The following is a 20,442-nucleotide window of genomic DNA, read 5'->3' as shown; positions in this document are numbered from 1 at the left end:
GCAAAACAGAAATACAGACAGAGGGAAACCTTATATCACTACTTCTTTTTAAATAAGAAAAAGTAATAGGAACAATACATGGAGAATAAAAAGACTACGACAGAACAATACACCTTTGTTTTTGAAAACCCTGCAAATTTTTATTGTACAAGTTGTGCTATAAAATGTGTCATATCAGAAACTCCATGGTTTCAGTTCTGTGGGGAAAAATCATTAAGTGACTGATCAGCAAATTAAAAAAAAAAAATCAAGCAAAAACAACAAACTTTTCCAAGAATGAGGCGCTCACCTAAAAAGGCCTTTCTGCTCGTCTCTCCCTTGAGTGATGATAAATTGAAAAAGACAAAGCAACAACTGAAGTCACTTGAAGTGAAATCAGGTTTCATATTGACATGTGTTGTTCCTTTGCATGTTGTGTTCAAAAGGGTTAGATTTTAAGTACCGGGAGCTTTCTGGTTTTCATTTACTGTAAGTTTGAGCAGGCTTTATGGAGGAAAGCAGTCTTTTTTTATACACTTTTTTTCATTTTCATCATGGAGCAGGAAGTCTTGGACTGGATAACCGCTAGCCTAACTATTACCCTTGAAATATTGGACATCATCCCCAGAGGCTAGGCCATGTAATGATAGTCGATGGGTTCCCAGACTGTGTGTTAGCTGATTAGCCCTTGGTTCATTAGATGGGAAGTTCTTAGCTGCTTTTACATTATCTGTCCTTGGGAATCGACAGATATATCTCTCCTGGCATAAAGAGGAGACCCTTTTAGTCATTGCATAAAGGTTTTCTAAATCCAGTCTTTTCCTTCCTCTCTCTGTCAAACACACACATACACACACTTATTCTCCCTCTCATATCAACATTTTGTTTCTGAGCTGAGTAATAAGGCCAGCCTGATCTTCTGTCAGCTCTCATTCCTTTACCAATTAAACAACCACTGAACTCCTTTCTGCGCTTTGTCTTCTAATCATTTCCAAATTTCTCCAGCTGCTCAGGTCCCACTTCTAAAAACAGTTACTTCCCTAAACCACAGTGTTGTCTATCCTTTTGTTTTCCCCCAGTCTGTCACTGACTGTAAGGAATACTGTGGTTTTGGCTTGTGATCAGAGCCCATCGTAACCTATCATCATTGCTTTTTCAGATCAACAAACCACAAAAATATTATCGCCGCTGTCCCACTTCCTTAGCGCCTCACTGAGCTATAAACCAAAAAATATTTTTTTCCAGCTTCGTGTTTCACAAAATAACACTACTTCATTAGAAACCTCTAAAATTCTTGGACAGGCCATCCATGAATCAATGAATCAACCTCTGAGCGCTGATTTGGCTTTGTCTGCAGCTGCTGGACGAAAAACCCTCAATATATAAAGCTCTGGGAAAAGAAGTGAAATCATGAACCTGTCAGGCAGCCGCTTTCCCTTCGGGCCTTGACTTGTAACTAATGTTGTCAGTGCGGGTAGATATTTTTGTCTGTTAAAAGCTGGAAGGAAGGAAATTTTGGAAAACAGAGCTTGGTTTGATTGCTAAATTAGAGCACCTTTAACACTGACCTTTTAGCTCTCAATGTAATGGGACTTTGGATGAACAAATCAGATCTAGATCAAGATGTGAAGCCGGGTCATCAGAATACAAGAACTAAAACATTCCTCTGGCATGTATGTAAAAAGATTGCGATTCAGTGCTTTCATTTAAGGTTTCATTGACCTTATTTTCAGTGCCTTAATCAAATTTCCCAGACTTTCCAGAGGCGGAAAGAAACATTAACATGCTGCAGTTGTTTGGACAAAAAAAGACTTGTTTCCAAAAATAGCTACATGGATGTCTTGGCTTCTTGTAGGGGAGATCTTGCCTGAATATTATGAAAACAAGACCAATGTAGAACTGGGTCTTCCAAAATATTGTGAACAGGAGGGGACGCCAAGAATTTTATACTGAAGACCCTTGTAGCCAACACAGAGGGGCTGTTTTTGCTTCTCCAAGAAGTCAAGATTTGTAGTTTCACCCAGTTTTTCTTAAAGGTTATCAGGATGAAAGCAGTAGTTGACATAACAGACTTACTCAAATATTGAGCTGGTAGAGCTGCATAGTCAACAGTAAGAGTGTCCGTAAGTGTTACTATTCAACTTAAGGGGAAATTAAGGATGATACCAAAGTGCATTGTACTACATCCTGTTTCTGTTCAAGCGTTTGACTTAATTTCACCTCAGGGTGGTGATAGCAGAGGGAGTTTATCAAAGGTATTAGGGTTCACTGTGTGGCAATCTTGGACACCCATTGGCCTCAAGGAACCTTTTGGTACTTCCAGTTTCACCAGAAAATATCTGGACTAAAACTTCCTGTTTTGTGTTGTTGTCACTGTTTATGAAAGTTGATGCATTTCTCCATAGGGACTGTTACTTGCATGCAACCAATGCGTAACTGGTCACTACTAACAGATATGTACTGGGACCACAGACAGAATGCAAATAAAACCAGAAATCTACCATTGGCATAGAGATTAATCATAAGAAGATTACCTATATCTTTAACAGTCTAGTCCTCACTGATAAGCTTAACTCCCAACCCTCATCTTCTCACGTAAAGGAAGGTTTTTAGTTGTCAGCAAGAGCTGGAGTAACTTCACCATCTTGCTTTGGATTCCAGGAAGCAGCATAATAGTAGCAAAGAATCACATCAGTTCACATGTCGAACAGGTTTTGGGAGTTGGCAAATTCTCGAGTTGGCAGCTTTAATCTTCTCATGGGGTGTTCAAGGTGTTTCTCAACAGACTGCACAAATACACAATGATTGGCTTTAACTGAATGGAGGAATTGGAGCGCATTGACAAATAGCAGCCGCGGAATAGGTTTTAAGTAGTGCCACGCTGGTGAAGCTTTGTATTGCAAGTCATGCAAAAGATATCAAGTGGTCTGGTTTTATTTAATAATGCCAGGCTGATTCAGTTCACGGCTAAAATGAACAACACGTTGAAAAGAAATTCTGAAGAGAACGTGTCGGAGCTGTGCTCTTGTAAGCAAAGTGCAAATGTACTGCACTTGTAGTGAAATCATGAAAGCTCTCAAGTAAGAAATCTGAGTATATTTCAAGGATCTGAAGCCTAAGGTCAGTCATGGTTTTAGCGACAGCTCCTGATAGCCTTTGACCTAGCAAGCAGGGAAATAAAGCAGACAGGATTTACTCAGTTATCCAGTGCTATAATGTTACATCTAGCAAATGTTTAAACTGTTCTCTGCAGGGGAGAATTTACTTTGGGAATTCTTCTGTCAAGATTTAAATAACTGCAATGTGTGCCAATTTGCTTTCTGTCCCCAAAAGTGTCCACAGTGTGGTATCGGAAACACGTTTATGTCTCCACAACATAGGTACTATAAGGACACACAAACAAACTGCACCATCCAAGTAGTAGAGTTTTGTATACGACAGTGTAGCCAGAGCGGTCTGTGAGGTCAACTGTGTGTTTATTGTGGCGGCTGGTAACACTAACAGCTACTCATGTCTGAACAGTAGCTTCGTAGGCAGGCAGTCATCTATGCATGAAAACAAAAACACAGAAATGGTGGCAATGCATTTTTACCACCAGGAATTCAGTTGAGATGTTTTCAAAGTCATTAAAAGAAGGGACACAAAAACTAACTTACTGATGAGGAAGTATTCATTAAGTACTAAGTAACTAAAGAACAACTGCTAACACAAATACAAACTAAAAACATAGCAAGAAGGGCTTCTTGGGGTTATTGTATATTACAAGAATAGTTACCCCTTTAGTGAAACTAAAGGTTTAGATTAGGACCAATCAGCAACACCTAAGTAAGAAAGTGTAAATGAATTTACTAAAGTTTGTAATACAATTTGCTCTGAAAGAGAGGTCACATTACTTCTGTGTTAGTAGCCCTACTTTCTCTCCGTGGACAACATTTAAAGCCTTAAATGATTTTACTCCTGCTTATTTGGTACATATGTTGGATATGTACACTTCCTTAATGACTAATTAATGATTCATTAATATTAGAATTTCAATTGTTTTTCTGTAAATAGTAACTACCGAAAGACTTGCTGTTGCTAATGTGTTCCTCATTTGTTCTTCAAGGGCTAATAATGTTTTTCGGAGGGTTGGTAAAAGTTGTCTAATCCTAAATAATTTTAATTAAAATAGTCATGGAAACAAATTTAGTGCCACTTTTTCTCTCTACTATTATTTAATTAATTTTGAGAATTAGGGCTATAGCGTGTTCACATCACTCCCATCTTATATTCTTTACATTGGCTCCCAATAGAGTTTAGAATTCGCTTTAAAATTCTTGTTTTAACATACAGAGCACTAAATGGCCAGGCTCCAGATTACTTATCCAAGCTTCTTATAAAATACACTGCTGCTCGTCATCTCCGCGCACAGACTCAGAGTCTCTTAGTTGTTCCCCGTACACGATTGAAGACAAAAGGGGACAGAGCCTTTCAGTCTGTTGCACCAAGGCTGTGGAACAGTTTACCACTACATTTATGTTTGCTTGACTCTGTGGATTCTTTTAAAAAACAGTTAAAAACTCTTCTGTTCAAACAAGCCTTTTGTTGATCTACATATTTTATATTTTTTACATCATTTACATTTGATCTTTTACATTGTTTATAATGTCTATTGATTTTATTGTTTATTTTAATATTTTAATATTTGTGTACAGCGCTTTGTGATTGTCTGTCTGTGAAAAGCGCTTAATAAATAAAGTTTACTTACTTACTAAGTTTACTATATGAAAGGAAAATGCACTTCTAACACAAAACCCTAAGATAACTCAGACTTTCCATGCTTTTTCCTTCTTGTGGAGCCGCCTGGACATCAGTAGAGAAAACACATCAGCTACAATTTGTACCATTATAGTAACACTTACATAGACTCCTCTTGAATCTTACTTGCTCAGCACCTCTACACAAAAACACATTTAACTTAACACCCTTGCCCACACATGGTGGACTTGCCCACCCAGAAGCATCTACAGGACCCCATAGCAGCATTCTGACCCACTCTGGTTCCCATAGTGACATTTTCCCCACACTTGCTGTGTATTATTTGGTCTAACAGCTGCTTTTAACTGGTCGTATTGCGCACAGTTTTAGCATTCTGTTCACTTTGATTTTTCCCAAGTATGATTCATGATGGGACGGTACAGTAGTATAACATCTAATCTATAATTTGGGTTTTACTGCATACAACAGAAATGTTAAGTGGTTCTTTGGAAGAACTACAGCTAAACAGTTTAGGGTTACTTCAGGTAAAAGTATACATGTGGGCTGCTAATGATATCCAGCTGTTTGTCTGATTGAAACTGGTTGTCCCCACAACCAGTACACACATGTCAGCTGGTGCTTTCCCACATCGGGGCTTGTGTGTTCAAATATCTACACAGACTGTGTCATGAGTCTAAACAGATCAATATAAATGAATCTTTTAAAAAAGTAGAATGAAAATCATCTTTGTAGTAGTTCTTCTAACACAAAGCTCATTACGTTCAAAGACAACAAAAACCAACCAACAAACAAAAATATCTTCAAACATTCGAACCAACAGTTAAGCAGAAACTGAGATTTTTAATGTTGCTTTTGAAACACTAGATTATAGTCAGCAGGAAAGTTGTTCCACAGGAAAAATAAAATAATCCACTCGATGACCTGGATTTTAAATAGTGAGTTAGATGGACATATGCCAAGGGGCCGGAGCATTAAGTGCTTTATGCGCTATTAAATGGATTTTAAAAGTATTTTTATTTCTGTAATTTACTGACAGGACTTAAATTGTGAAGTATCCGGTTTAAATTAGGTTTAAATAGCACAGGTGCTAACTTGTCTTGTATACACCATTTTCTAGCGTGTGCTGAAATGCACCAAATCCTTTGCGAGAATCTCCATGCTGATCAGAATAAACATTTTTTTGCTTTCGCTGAGACTCGACTCGACTTTCATATCAGGCATAATTAACACATTTACTGTAAGTGTTTCTGTTGTCATTTGTGCACAGGTGCCTGAACCAGAAAGTCCTGATCTCTTCTCTTCCTCGGCTTCGCTTTTGTCACAATGTCTTTTTCCCTTTCTTTCTTCTCGGAAAGATGATGAAGAAACAGAAACTTAACCCTTGTAACCAAATCAAGCAGCAAAACCAACTTAGATAACGCAGCTCGCATAACCATAGCCTTGCATTACAATAGGCCCTGTGTCCTTATCACAACTAATCTTAACAGCTCTTTCTTTCTTTTTTTAGTTAAACAGCAATATTCTCAATTGTTTTACTAACAAGGAAGTTAAAAAAGGAAAAGGGGACAAAGCCAGAAGAACAGCATGCAGGTCCGCCCTGCTTTTGTATGTCTTTAAACTTTATTTAAACTGGAGTTACTCCAAAACAGCAAAGCTGACAAAGAAAGGTCATAGTTCCACACGCTAAAGCTGGGAGTGGCGTTCTGCGTTCTCGATGGGGGTTGCGTACACTGTCATGCATATTGGCAGGGAAAGGCGTGCATGAATGCATACGCCCGAATGCACAGAGATGCATGCATACATTTGTATTGTAGCCGGCAGGTAAACTAATGATCAATAAATATGTCAAAGGCCTCAAAAAACCAATAAGAGCAGAAGGAAGTAACTGCCTGCGCCTGATGTCATTAATGCCTGCAAGCAGAAGCAGCCCGTCTTCTGGATAGAATTAAGAAAGAAGCAGCTATAGCCTTATTGACATCTTCCAAGCATGTATAAAATCCAGACTCTTTGTGATTTAAAGCTCAAAGAGAAACCTTTGACTTAACAGTGGGAGACGAGCTTGTTCAATTGTGTATTTATGGGCTTTTATTGGTGCAATTCATCTCTTGAATATTTATCGAATCAGATTAGGTGAAGTTTCTCTGAACATGTGTGCTGTCTTTTGTTAAAATCATGTTCGCACATGGTTACCTTCAATTTGTCTTGATTTGGAGGAAATGATCTAGTTCCTGAGTGGATCTGGCTGCGGCTGAGTATCTTTTCTCACCAGGAAACTCTGCAATAAAACACTCATTGTTTGAATGTAGCGATATATCCATCCGCGCTATACCTGCTTTTATTCTGGAGAAACTGTGGGCAGCTGGAGTCTGTCCTGGGCGCCAGCGGGGTACATATAGACAGAGAGAAAACCACATGCTTCTCATGGTCAAATTCAAAGGGAACCTGGAGAAACTGCACGGCTACAGGGTGCACTGGCAAAACACAGCCACCCGTGAACCCAGAATAGTCTTGCTGTGAGGCAATGACTGTGCTGTGCATTGCAAAGCACTGCACCACCTGTAGTAACATCTTCTGAAGCAATTATACACATGCAATGTAGCCCTGAAATGTTCTTGACATTACTTGATGTATGTGAGAACCAGTTTAACTGGACATAACACAGTCTTTAACCAACCAGCTTCCTAGTACAAAATCTGTGTGAAGTCCCACGTAAGAAAAGAAAAGGTCACTGTGTGAATTCAGTGACAGAGCAGACAAACAAGTGTTTCCAGTAGTGAGAACACATCTGGAGCAGATTTCGGACACTGATGTAACCTGAGTGACATTGTCCGAAGTTCCTTTCTGAATAAGTAGCACTGTGCCTGAATATTTGACGATTCGACAATTTGTTTTTTGGCATTTTTACCCAATACCCAACAGCAATCATGATATTTCAGTTCACATAGTAACTCTGCCACAAGATTCAATAACTTTTCATAGCTTTTTGTGACATTTTTTTTTAGACAAAACCATCCAGGACTCTGTTATACTCATGTCACATGGATCTGTGTACTCTTAACTTGTCTTTGAAGGCTCACTATTATTCTCACAGAGCCTGACTTGTTCTTTGATTGTGATTAAAAATCAAGATTTTTCAGGACCTCCCTGATTAATTTATAAAATTGCCCTTTTGGCTGCAATCAGTGGAGCTTTTTGTGTAGGAGCTAGCGGCTAAATACACACTCATTAAAGGCAAATAAGCAGAAATCGAACTTCAGAAAGATCAGAGTCAGAGAGACGTCACGGTGAAGCAAAGGTTGTTCTAAATTGGGGAAGATTATGGCAACAGCGTGATTGAAATTTAATGCAGAAGAAATTTAGGCAAAGTCGTGTGATCCGTTAAACCGATAATGGCTTTTACATAGTATTTGCGGCTCATAATGAAAGCGCTTTCAGTGCTGCACTAGGGCGACGGGGTCAGCTAAATGGCACCGAAAATGCGGTGTGAAATGGCAATATTTCCTTATCACAGGGCATGAGTGGCGATCTTGTTATTTGAACTCTTCTTCTGTTTATTCATGTCATCAAAAAAATTGTTTTGAAAAATATGGTCTCGACCTTGACAGAGTCCGCTCATCTTTACATTTTAAGGCACCTGCTGCTGCTGTCTGGGGGAAATTTGCAAAGACCAAACACTGACTCCCAAATAATGACTGGCATGTCACTGCAAAACAAGCGAGTCACCGAGATGGGGAAGAGGATGTAGAGTTTACAAGTCGAGGATTGGTTTTCGTGGTTTTTAATCACTTCCATGCCAGAACTGGCACTTCCTCATGTTTTCTGATAAACAGTGAATCAAGTTCTTTTGGTCACAGTGGGACCTGAAGGACGAAAGAAGATAGCTGCCTTCCCTGAAGTTAGTTCAGCCTGAGGTTTTTCTTTTTCCTGTTTACTCCATCGATCGTTGCCAAACCGTTACTCATAGTGGATTGCTGTGTCGTTGGGTTTCTTTCTATAATGTTTTAGAGTGTTTAAGATGTTGTTGTAATTTGGATTGGTTGGAAATAAATCTTATGCCACCAATAGTCAGAATTTTAAAAGATGATTGCAAATGTAGTTACATGTTGATGCACACTTTTTTCAGTTTATCTTCTTTAAAAATGTCGGCATTTCTCCAAGACTTTCCCGGGTTGGTTACTCTCCTGAAGCAAACTGATGTTGGCATGTGAGGCCCGGCTGGGACTCATGTGGTTGCATGAACCCATGTTAAAAATGGTGATTTCTGCTCCCCGGTGCTCTAATGATTGTGTCTTTGGCTCGAGTTTTCAAAATACTCCCCTGGAAGCTGTTTTGTATTTTGTGCTGCAATCTGGCAGGCCTCATGTGGGGGAGTGTCGGCCTTTTCTCTCCAGACAAAAACTTGGCCCGCACATTGGAGTGAGGTAGAAACTCGCAGTTTACTTCACTATTTACAATGAAAGCAGCCTATATTTTTATTTTCCCTCGTAAATACCATTTGTGCCTTATTGGCAATCAAGAGCTCCTTAGCAAAAAGATCCTGGTGTTTAACGTGATGGATTGCTGAAAAAATGGCCGGCCATTAAACGTGTAATGGACAACGCTGTCGAATAAATCAGTGTCAGCGCCACCCTGGCTTCCTGCCAGATACAGCAGATAGTGAAGCTTGCACACAGTGTGCTAATAAACCTGCAGACACGCATGCCTTTAGACTGAAAACCGTCTCAAACCTATCTGTTAAATATAAAACTGCTCTTTCCCACCCATGCACAAATAACCAGAAGCTTGTACACCGATGCAAACACATGACTACATTCACTGCAGCTTTTAACGATTGCTCTGGGCCTTTTACTTAACAAAGGAAAGTGAGTAGTGGATGAAGAGTCAGACTCTCTTGCCAAAGGCTCATCTTTATAGTGAGCTGGGTGTTGCTTAAGTGCCGAAGTAATAAATCACCACAACGCCTACAATACTCCAGTGTTTATGACTGTATAGACTTTCTCTAAATTAGTTAAACGTGTACTTTTCTGAAGGTGTCACAACCTCCAGAAACATACGTGCTAATCATAGGTCTGAAGTATGTAAAAGCTATTAAAGCTAAAACATGTTGCCTGTTTTTTGCAGCATTTACAGATATCCCTTAGTTTCTCATGTTATTGATTTTCGTGTGCGTGACTGACCTGCTGTTTCATTGAACTTTATTGTTTCAGTGTGGTATGGTGTTCTTGTTTAGCTGTTTGTATTCAAGGAGGTGGCTTATTTCATTTTCCTTTGCATAAACCAAACAGTGGAAAGTGACATATCCATTACTTCCAGTTTACCAAACAGCTGTGGTTGCAGTTGCTAGAAACAGTTTGGATGAGGTAGAAACAGATTTCACAGCTCTTTCTTTCTTGAGGTTCATCCTAGCTGTGGAAACGGCTTTTTGTATAGTTAGCTATTCAGCAAGACGAAATCATAGTGTATCTTAATACTGCCAAAACAGGATACAGGCTACACTGTGAAGTGACATAAAAGAGATTTTTAAAGTTGATAAATTTACTGTTCAAACATTTTGAACGTGCGTCAGTTAAATAATAACCGAATGCACAGTTTCACTCAAAACTTTCCCTCTGGCATCTTATATGATTAAAAAAAAGAATATTTTCTTTTATCTAATGTGAAATGATTGTTTAGGCATTTTTGTGAGTGGCAAGAAAATGATTGATGGAAGCATTGTCAATTAGAGCCCCACCGATATATCAGCTGAAACTAGCTATTCACCAATATATCAGTCTTGGCATTTATAATGGCCATGACTTGTAAGACTAAACCAAGTTTATTTTTTAAAAGCATGGTCGTGTTACATGTTGTAACACGTGTTGCCAACAGTGGACAAACTGTGTAACATCAGCACCCATAAAATGGCTAAAGGGCATTTTCCATATTTTCTTTACTTTTTAATGTTTTTATGTATCTATATCGATACATCAGCAGATTGCTAATACTGGATGAGCAGGACGGGCTCTGCCTCTATACCTCACCTGTTGAGGCAAGCAACCATACCCCGAAGGTTACTGTAGGAGCCTTGGTTCACTTCTGCTTCAGAGCATTTCCTTCAGAGGTCTTCAAATTTGACATACAGTTTAATGAACCAGTGAAAGGCTTTTTTTTTCCAAGTTACTACCTTCTTGTGTACTGTTGCTACTGATTCTCCTTCTGCCTAAAGACACGGATCGATTTGATGGTAATTTGTAGTGATACCATGTAGATTGCTCCCTAAAAACTAGACTCTTCCCTCCCACAGCCACGGGCTGGGGTGTAACTAAACATGATGAAGCTCGTTCCACCGTGTTGCACACTCAGTATGTTTTATTTGACTCCCGCACTCGTGTGTCTCCCTGCCGCTGTTTTTGGATGAAGTGATTTATGTGCAGTGCCACTGTGAGTGAGGCCTCAGCGGTTATTTCACCCTGCTCTCTGTCTTCCTCTACGTTAGCCGTTCATCTTGCAATGCACACACACAGACACACACACTCTTGGATCGAGACCTCTGGCCTGCTGGATTTGAGTTACGTGGTTGCCTTCTCCTCTTCCTAATCCCCTAAAATGAGAGTTGTGGACTGCCAAAGAACTCCCAGACACACACATACACAGTGAAACACAAAATTGTAGCTTGGTTTCCAAGTGGCCCTCTGAGATATTCTTTTCAGGCTTTGGTGTCCCACCGAGGGCCAAGCATACACACAAACGGTCATGCACATAGACACACATTCACTCAACTGCACATATGCACACACACACAGATGTACATGCACACACACAAAAACTCTCACACAGGGGAGGAAACAGTGAAGCATTGTTTGCTACTTCCTGAGAGAGCCGGCATCAGGATCACAGGAGCTCTGTCAGCCTCTCTCTGAAGCCCAGGCATCTAATTGAGTATGGACAGCCATGAGAGACCACATGTCTTTTGGCTAAGCACGCTTAAAAAGCGCATAGATCACTCATAAATGCATGTGTTTGTGTGTGTGATTTTCCACTCGTTGCAGCGAGGATCAGTTCCAAAGGCAGATCAATGGGGAGTGTATCCCAGTTTAGCTCTTGTGTCTGGAGAACAGTATTTCGCCATCAATTATTCAAGTTCAGGTTCAGCAGTAAAATAACTTTTTGACAGGCTGAGAAATGTTTTCTTTTTTCCTGTCTTTGTTTTTAAGCAGTCTGCTGCTGTACCACAAAACTGGCAAGAAAAAAATATGATTTGGATGTTGGTGTGCAGAGATATTAGTCAAGCTACAGAGTCGTTACATAACTTGTGCTTTATTACATTTTAAAGGGAAAAGTGTAGTTGCACCATGTCAATACAGTTGTCAGTACAGTATACATTTCTACTGAGTTACCAGTCTTAGATATGAGATGCGAGCAATGATTACTATGCCATCTAATTTTAATTTTGGATTGTGCACTCATCCCAGGGCATCTACTGAGGTTTAAAATATACTCCAATATATTCTCTATACTACAACCACAGGCCTGAGGGACAGAATGGAGGGTTTTAAAGGGTCCTGAAGTGGTGTCTATGTACGACAAGTCGTGCATTTCAAAAATTTGTCAACAGGACCAGAACGAGCATTATCTGGTGGTGCAATATTTAGCAGAGCAAAAAGTCTGTGTTTCTGTGTCTTTGTGTTTGACTCACAAGGACAATTAATCTTCGCTTGACTCATAATTCTAAACTGATCATACATACATAGAACTGTCCCAAAGTCTTGAGCCACCCCTCACTTCTTTATATTTTGGTTGGAAAATGGGAAATACATGCAGTGATTTATTACTTGGTAATACAGTATATAGGACACAAACAGAGCTTGTATAATTCCAACAACCTTCAAAGTCAGTATTTGGCATGACTACCTTTATTATTTAACACAGCCTGAACTCTCTTAGTCAACATATCTTGTAATTTCTTTAAGTAGTCTTCAGGAATAGTTCTCCAGGCTTTCTAAAAGACATTCAGAGTTGTTCTTTGGATGTTGTCTGCCTTTAGATGATCCCACACTGGTTTAATAATGTTGAGGTCTGGGCTCTGGGGAGGCTAATTCATGACTGATAGTGTTTCATTGTGTGTTTTTCTATCCACGTCGGTTTGTGTAGGAGTGTGTTTGGGATCGCTGTCGTGCTGAAAAATTAGGCTGCTGCCAATCCAAAGCTTCCAGATGGTATTGCAAGTTGGATTAAAATCTGATGGTACTTTTTGGCATTCACAGTTCCATAAATTTAGACAAGGTCTCTAACACCACATGTAGCCTCAAACCATGACACGGCCACCACCATGTTTTACAGATGGCTGTATACACTCATGGTTGTACCTAAATTAAAATGACTGAAAATGGAGCTGGAGAATTATTGCTCTCTTTAAAACTGTGGAAGCGACATATGAAGAAATGATGGGTGGCTCAGAAGTTTTGCAGAGTACTGAAAATTCCAGTATATTCAACTTAATTGATGGTAGATTATTTTTTGCCCAATGTCCTCGACTAAACTACCTAACAATTCAAAAAATCACCAGCCTTGCCATTTTATCACAAAAACAAGCAGCAGTTACAACACACACACACACTCAGAAAAAAAGACTCCATCTGACCATTTGCGCACAGGAAAATGATTTTTTAATTGCTCCATTAAAATCTTCAAAGTCAGTTTTGATATGGTTTTGATGTAAGTGTGTGACACTGGAAACCACAGTTCATGTTGTGTCTGATAACAACAGTTAAAGCTGGTTTGTTTTAGTCGTCAGAGTAATTGTTTTCTAACTTTAGCTGCCAAACTGTAATCACAATAGAAGCACAGGGTCCAACGCACTGCAAGTACGTTTTGGAAAGACAATGATAATGAACCCATTTTTCTGTTTTTCTACAAACTTCTGCCAAAGAGTTTAGCCAGATGTTTCATCTCTTAGTCCTCTTAGCAAGGCTGCCTGAGGGTGCATTACATCACCATGTAACCTGGATTAACAAAATATATTTTTTATGATCCAAATATATTAAAATTAATCTTCATCGCAGTTTTCAAATGTTTTGCGGAGAAAAAAATGGATATGTCGCGATGCAACAACTGTCAGGGGTCTTTCCAAGGAAAACAACATCTACAGACTCTCATATCTATTTTTCTTTTCTTTTGACAAGCTAGCCAACATTATACAGTTATATTTGAGCAAGTTTAACAACACAGTTGAGAGTTACAAAAGATTTTTGCATGTTGCAAATGCTTTTAGCTTTTGTTGGTTTGGATTGGGCTGCGGAGGGGGCCCGATGGACTCATTGCTTAGGAGCCAAGGGAAGGATAAATGATTGATGTCAATACACTGAGAAAATACTTTGCTCAGGGGATAAGTGCAGCAAGACCAGAATTTAAGACTGTTTGTGTAAAATATATCATATGGCTTCAGAGAAAATTAAAGTGTGCGTTCATAAAATAATAACAGCAAAACTGCAAAGCAGATTACATGCTATCAATAAGATTAGAAACCCTCTTTAGACCATTGTTTAAGAATTAAAAGTAATTAAGTCTTTGTCAGAAGACATTTCTGCAAATTGTAAAGAAGTAATTCTGTCCTCTCACCAGCTTATTGATTTGTTCTTGTCGAATCACAGGGGTGTAACTTATTCCTGAAATGATAGCTAATAAAGGCAGTTTTGCAATTTAGGGGTTTTGGCAAAGAGGATTCAGGAACTGGCTGACAAACTGCTGTCAGTGGAGAAGTCAGGATGGATGAGGGGAGGGACCTCTTCATAATGGTCATGCTTAAAAACCTGTGGAGCCGTTCCAGATGGATGTTCTCAGGGCATGGTAATGATGTAGGGGCTGATTCCTCCATCTCTAGAGGCTTGCATGTCCACACTGGCCTACAGGAAAAAAAACACACTCACATTTTCTTTGCTTTTCCAACAGCTTTAAAAGGATTTTGAGTTCTGGAAATGACCGATGCAATCGCTTAAATGAAGAGTTCGTTTTAATATTATGGTTTCAAAATGAGTAAATCAAAGACAAACTGCCAACCAACAGATCGGAAGAATTTGGTTTACACGGACAGATCAGACAATTAGATTAAGTATTTATGGAAAGATCATCCAGGGGAACCAAACATGGAAAGCAAGAAAGGCTGTGCTTGGCTCTGTGGTGGTGCTGGCTCCCAGCTGAAGCCAGACACCAGCCAGCTTTTGCATTGTAATCATGAGAGCTACAGCACGAAGACTCTAAATAAATGTGACAAAATTTGTTCCTCCAACCCATCTCTCAGTTGGGACTGGAAGTCATTGGGTTGTTTGTTCAAACAATGATCTTTTAGTCAGATTGCACAGCATTGGGCAAAAATCAGCAATGTTGGTTTGCTAGCTGGTCAATCCACTATTGGTCAGGTTGGTCTTCACTAATGTGTCTGAACAATTTTGTAGAGACAGCCAACATTAGCCAATGTTTCAAAGGTTTTATTCCACACATCTGCATCACCTACTGAACGTGTAGGTATCAGTCAGGTCGGACAGGTTGTTTTTTCCTGTACACTGGGGAAATTAAAGTACCCTAAACAAAGTATCATAGCTTGCATTTCCATGACTTCTGTAAGGTCCCTTAGATCTAAGTGGCTAAAATTTTGTTAACAATTTTCTTTTTTTTCTGACTGCAGAGATTTGTCTGTGGAGAGGTATTTATTATTTATACATAACAGAATTCCAGCTGAGGTAGTCAAACCTTCAGTGGATGGTTCATATTGTCCTGCAATTTCATTGTATGTGTACAACCGAAAACCATCCATCAATCCATCTTTTTCCAGTTTCCCAATTCTGGGTCAATTACCCAATGCCAATTGACACAGAATCAGAAGAAAATGATCACAAATTAAGAAAAGCATATACAATCATAATTGGAGGTACGTAAATATATTCACAGTGGTAAATTGATGGTAAGTTGTAAGTGCAATTTAAATACCTTTAGGTTATTTCACATTCAGTTAGTTTACTGCAAATTACAATTTGTTTCTTTTTAAATATTCAAAGGTTTAGTCCTAATTAGTGATGATGTCATCATTTCTCCACTGAGAGGACGTAGGATGTTTTTTTCACACTTAACTTACTATTAGTTTAAATTCAGAAACAAATAAGTGCATTAACTTTGTGATAATGTTTCTGTGGAAGCTCAGTTTGGCCTCTGGCCTCGTTTCCATCCACTAATGGAGCAGAAAGATTACTTCTAATCCTGTTTTTAGCTCTGTGCACTGATGTGCATGGGCTTTATCTCTTCACTAACATGGACAAGACTGTTTCCCATAATAGATCAAACACTCCCTACCGGCCCTGTCAAAACTTAATGGACACACATGCTTGCGTGCAAACACACTTGCAAAGCATGGTCTGTAAAATCTTTTATTTTTATATACAAAGGAACTCCTTAATAGCAATTAAATCCTTCAACCAGATCCACCAAAGCAGGGAGTGTGTTTTGGCAAAGGCGCCAGAAAGAAACGCAACTCACTTTCATTCTGTTTCGTGTGCTGAGTGAGCTCAGATCCACTCATGCATGTGTGAAACTCCCTATCACTTCTGCTGTCATCACTCCTCGCAATGCACGGGGTGTCTCTGCCCATACTCCACTGTCAGCAGTTTTTGTTGGGATGTATCCTGCTTGTATTCGGATGATCTAAAATGACCTGCTGTGCTTCCTTTTCTCTCATCGCAATGGTGAAAAACAATAGAGAGTAGATAGATGAGTGAGTTTAAGTCACTTCTCAAAGAAAGACGTTTTTGAGCCAAGTCTTCAAGAGTGACGCCAACAGTCACAAATGACCCTTAAAGTTTCACAAAACGCTTAAAATGAGCGTGTACTCTAATTAACTCAGCGGTATGTAATTTTGTGTGCGATTAAGTTTAACCTCATCACATGCAGAGAATACCATTAAATGCCATTAAGTTAAAGGATTTGCACATTTTTACCCTCTGCAGGTTTAAACAAGGAATACGTGGGACTTTTTTGGTAGCTATTTTAAGAAGACCTTTTATGCATTTCCTTATTTTCTGCCTCATATATATACTAGTACAGCTCTCAAATAACAGGGCCAGCATATAAAATTAATTCCTGCGAGCCACAAGCACCTACTTGAGGCTGCTCAGGTTCATATAGTATAATATATAAATAAAAAGCTGTACAGATAATCTTAAAATGCTGAATTAGACAAAATGTGGCTACTTTGAAAGAGTTTGTTCTGTAGAGCTACAACTTAAATAAAAACCTTGTAGATCTATGTGATAACTTCAGATGTCGACTTGTTTTTTACAGGAGAAACAGTCAAGTTGCAAATGCTCTCCCTAACAGTAATGTATCCAGTGAAGACTCAACTTTCCATTAGATATTTTGTCTTCTTGTCCTTCTCCCAAAAAGCTGTCGGGTTCATGCTTGTGTTGCTACTGACACCGTCTTATATGAAACACAGGTTTTTGGGTCATGCAAAGGTCAGATAGGTCAAGAAAACCTTTTTGTCAGCTTTGCACATTTTGTAAATTTGACTGTAATGGATAATAAGAGCCTCTCAAAGTTGACCTCAAACTAGACATAGACTTGTAACTGGAATGTGTACCAACATGTGTGTCTAATTAGACTCATTGGGATTTGTCCTTGAATAGAAGTGAAGTCATTAGAGACGTGAGTCATCTTTTGTCAGGGCTGGGCAGCAATGTTGAGATGTGGCCCCGGTGGTCTTTCCCGTAAGGGTTCTGTCCTTCTCACTTGGTTTGAATTAAATTGCCCACACAGTCGCAGGAAAGGGAGACAGACGTTTGCATCAGCATGAGCTGGTGTGGGAAAAGAAAAGGCAGGGGATGGAAAAGAACACAGAGGAAGAAAAGGGGTTTCATTAGAAAATGGAGGTCAAGCAGAAAGAAATTAATAAAAATACAGAGGAGGGTTGAAGGAGGGCAGGACTGTAATCTCTCTCCTCATCAGTGCTTGTTACAGAGTCATTAACAGGGCTTTCAGATCGTGATGCCGACAACCTCCCTGAAAGATATCCACACACGGATACACACACTTACACATCTGTGTGCATAACTCCAAAGCTAGAGCACCGTAGACAATCTGGTTCCCAAAGATGTTTTATTTGACCCATGCTGCCTAAAATTACATGAAAACATTTCTTATTTGGGATGGAAGTCGCTGCCAAACAGGAGGCGTAGCAAAACAAACAATTTCCCCTCTGCCCACTGAGGAATTGTTGATTCAATTGTCTCTTAATTAGACTCCATATGTGTGTATGTCTGCACACATGATAAGAAATGTTCACACTAGGAAAAACCCTTTACTAAGTGTTGTTGCATAAGTACCTGCATTTCAGTGGTGCACCTGTGCCAAAATATTCTCGTTACGTTTGGTCTCAGCCTACAAATCAATCCGAGACGAATGCCATTTCCCCCCCAAACACTTAAAAAAATGCACAAATTCTAAAATAATCCTCAAATTATTATTTTATCCTAGTTGTTATTGCTTCTGATTGACTTTTATTTACTTAAACCTGCTTATATCAGTTATTTCCATCCTTGAAAACCTGCAGAAAGGTTTGGTGCCTCAAGATAATGTTGCAGAAAAAAATAGCAGAAATTAGAAACACGTGCTCAAGGAAACTGACAGCACATGAGCTGATGCTCTGAAAATGCTGACAGAGTGATGATACACAAGAGTATGACTAACTGACGTGCATAAATATCAAGAGTAAAGGGAAAGAATAAATCAATTTAAGGATGTTTATGGACCCATGTAAGCGATCAGAAATGATTAATAAGACTTGATTTTGGGATAGTTATTGTGGAAACAGTTGTGATAACGATTGTCTTCTAGCTACTGACAAATATTATATGATACGCTGGATCTTTGGGTTCCGCATCTCATGAGGATCAATTTGCATCAAGAATTACTGTCATTTAACAGTCGTTTAACTTTCTCTGCTTTTGTCTCATGTTTGTCCTATAGGTGCGTAGCCAGGGAGTGACAGAGGAGTTAAAATGCCTGAGTTTACTAAATGCTCTGGATAAGGACCAGGACATCCCAGATCAGCTAGCCCAGCTCTTTGGCGAACCCTGCATCAAACTGGCCGAAGGCATCAAAGCTTACATCTCCAAGGTAAGAGATGGAAGGAAAGGAACATTACATTTACCATGCATCAACCAAATGAATAACAATATTATTAAGCAAAACATGTTTAATAAATTGATTTAAAAGATTTAATTGCCTCTCGTATTAGGGCATTGTTTTTAGTTTTAATACAGCCTTCAACATTGTAGGTCTATTAGTTTTCCAGTGCCGATATTATCTTGAAATAATAGCTTCACACACACTGACGTAAAACTGCCTCAGTTTGCATTCTTCCATTAATACAAATCCAAAAAGTGCACTGTGTGCAATATGTAGCATGTATTTTGGCAGAGTAGTGTTGTCTTAAATCAAAAAAGATTGAATGATAAGTGCAATGTTTGACAGTGACTCAACCTAACTACTGCGTGTATCTCACAATTGCAATTTGTCAAACACCTGAACAAACACAACACTAGTTCTTTTACATTAACCCTCTGCAACCCAATAAACTTCTAATAGAAAATTCCAGATTCCCAAGAATTCTGAAAGAAACTGGAAATCTGATTGTCACTTCAAACACCTAAATATATATATAACAAAAACTACTGGAAGCTATCACAAATAGCTTTTTCAAACCATATCTGACCACGTAAGATTTGTGCCTTTGTATGTACATCATCTGAGTTTTTCTTTAATAAAGAGTTTGATTAAATTCTAATATCAAATGAGAGTTAATTGGCTAATTGCCCAAGTCTGACAGTGTTAGATCCACTTCAAATAAAGTTCCAGTCACTGGTGTTAGCAAACACTAGCTAAGACCAGAAGCAATAAACAAACTGTTGCAGAAACCTTTCTGTTGTCAACAGCTGTTATTGTGGTACAGAGTACAGACGGTAAAGACTGCAATGAAAACTGCATGAACCCAAGTAATGCCACAATATGTTAAAAGTTCATATTTAAAAAATATATATACTCTTGAATGCTAGCCAGTTAGCATTAACTTAGCTAACTAGCAAACATCATTGTGATGACATCACCAACATGACGTGCACACTCTTAATGTGCTTAATATAAGACTAGATATCTTTTTGAATATGCACTCATGTGCTTAAGAAGGGCAAGTACAGAAGTAGAAGGTTTGAGATACACTTAACATGTTATAAAATTGATTTCAAGAATGCTAATTTAGTCAATGGCTATTGTGTATGTCTGGTACTTTGTATAAAAAAACCCAACAACGAACAAAAGTTAGAATGTAGTATTGCTCATTCAAGAAAAAATATTGCAAATATACTTTTTGTAGACTGGATGGTACATTAAATGCATCTTTACCAGCTAATACTCATCCAGTACTTTTCTGAATGATTATCTTTATATCCCATTAAGTTAACTGATGAAATCCAGATTTGAATTTTTAAAGCCCTCAACTAAAAGTTTTTAATGTTGCCACTAATGATGTGAGCCCAGACAACTCCGCTGACCCTGGGTTAAAGACCAGATGGAGCCTGGTTTCAGCATGAAGGAATCTGCACAGTTACAGTGAATTTAGAAACATCTGCAGTGACTGATGCAGAACTGGAACTCTGGCTGGAAGTAATTGGGTGTATTTGTCAT

General features: G+C 38.9%; 1 protein-coding gene across 1 annotated transcript in view; it reads left to right on the top strand.

Annotated features, from left to right (window-relative positions):
* Positions 1–20,442, top strand: part of tnfsf10l (TNF superfamily member 10, like) — a 66,831-nt gene that overhangs the window by 10,847 nt on the left and 35,542 nt on the right. The window contains exon 2 of the mRNA XM_085264372.1: positions 18,727–18,876. Coding sequence (XP_085120498.1) covers positions 18,727–18,876 — 150 coding nt within the window. The remainder of the gene's footprint in view (positions 1–18,726; positions 18,877–20,442) is intronic.

The sequence above is a fragment of the Mchenga conophoros genome, linkage group LG3 (genome assembly GCF_057382185.1).
Source record: "Mchenga conophoros isolate Kocher_MC1m ecotype Shallow Benthic linkage group LG3, M_conophoros_male_GT1.1, whole genome shotgun sequence".
Taxonomy (NCBI): domain Eukaryota; kingdom Metazoa; phylum Chordata; class Actinopteri; order Cichliformes; family Cichlidae; genus Mchenga; species Mchenga conophoros.
This window is presented reverse-complemented; position numbering and strand designations above follow the sequence as displayed.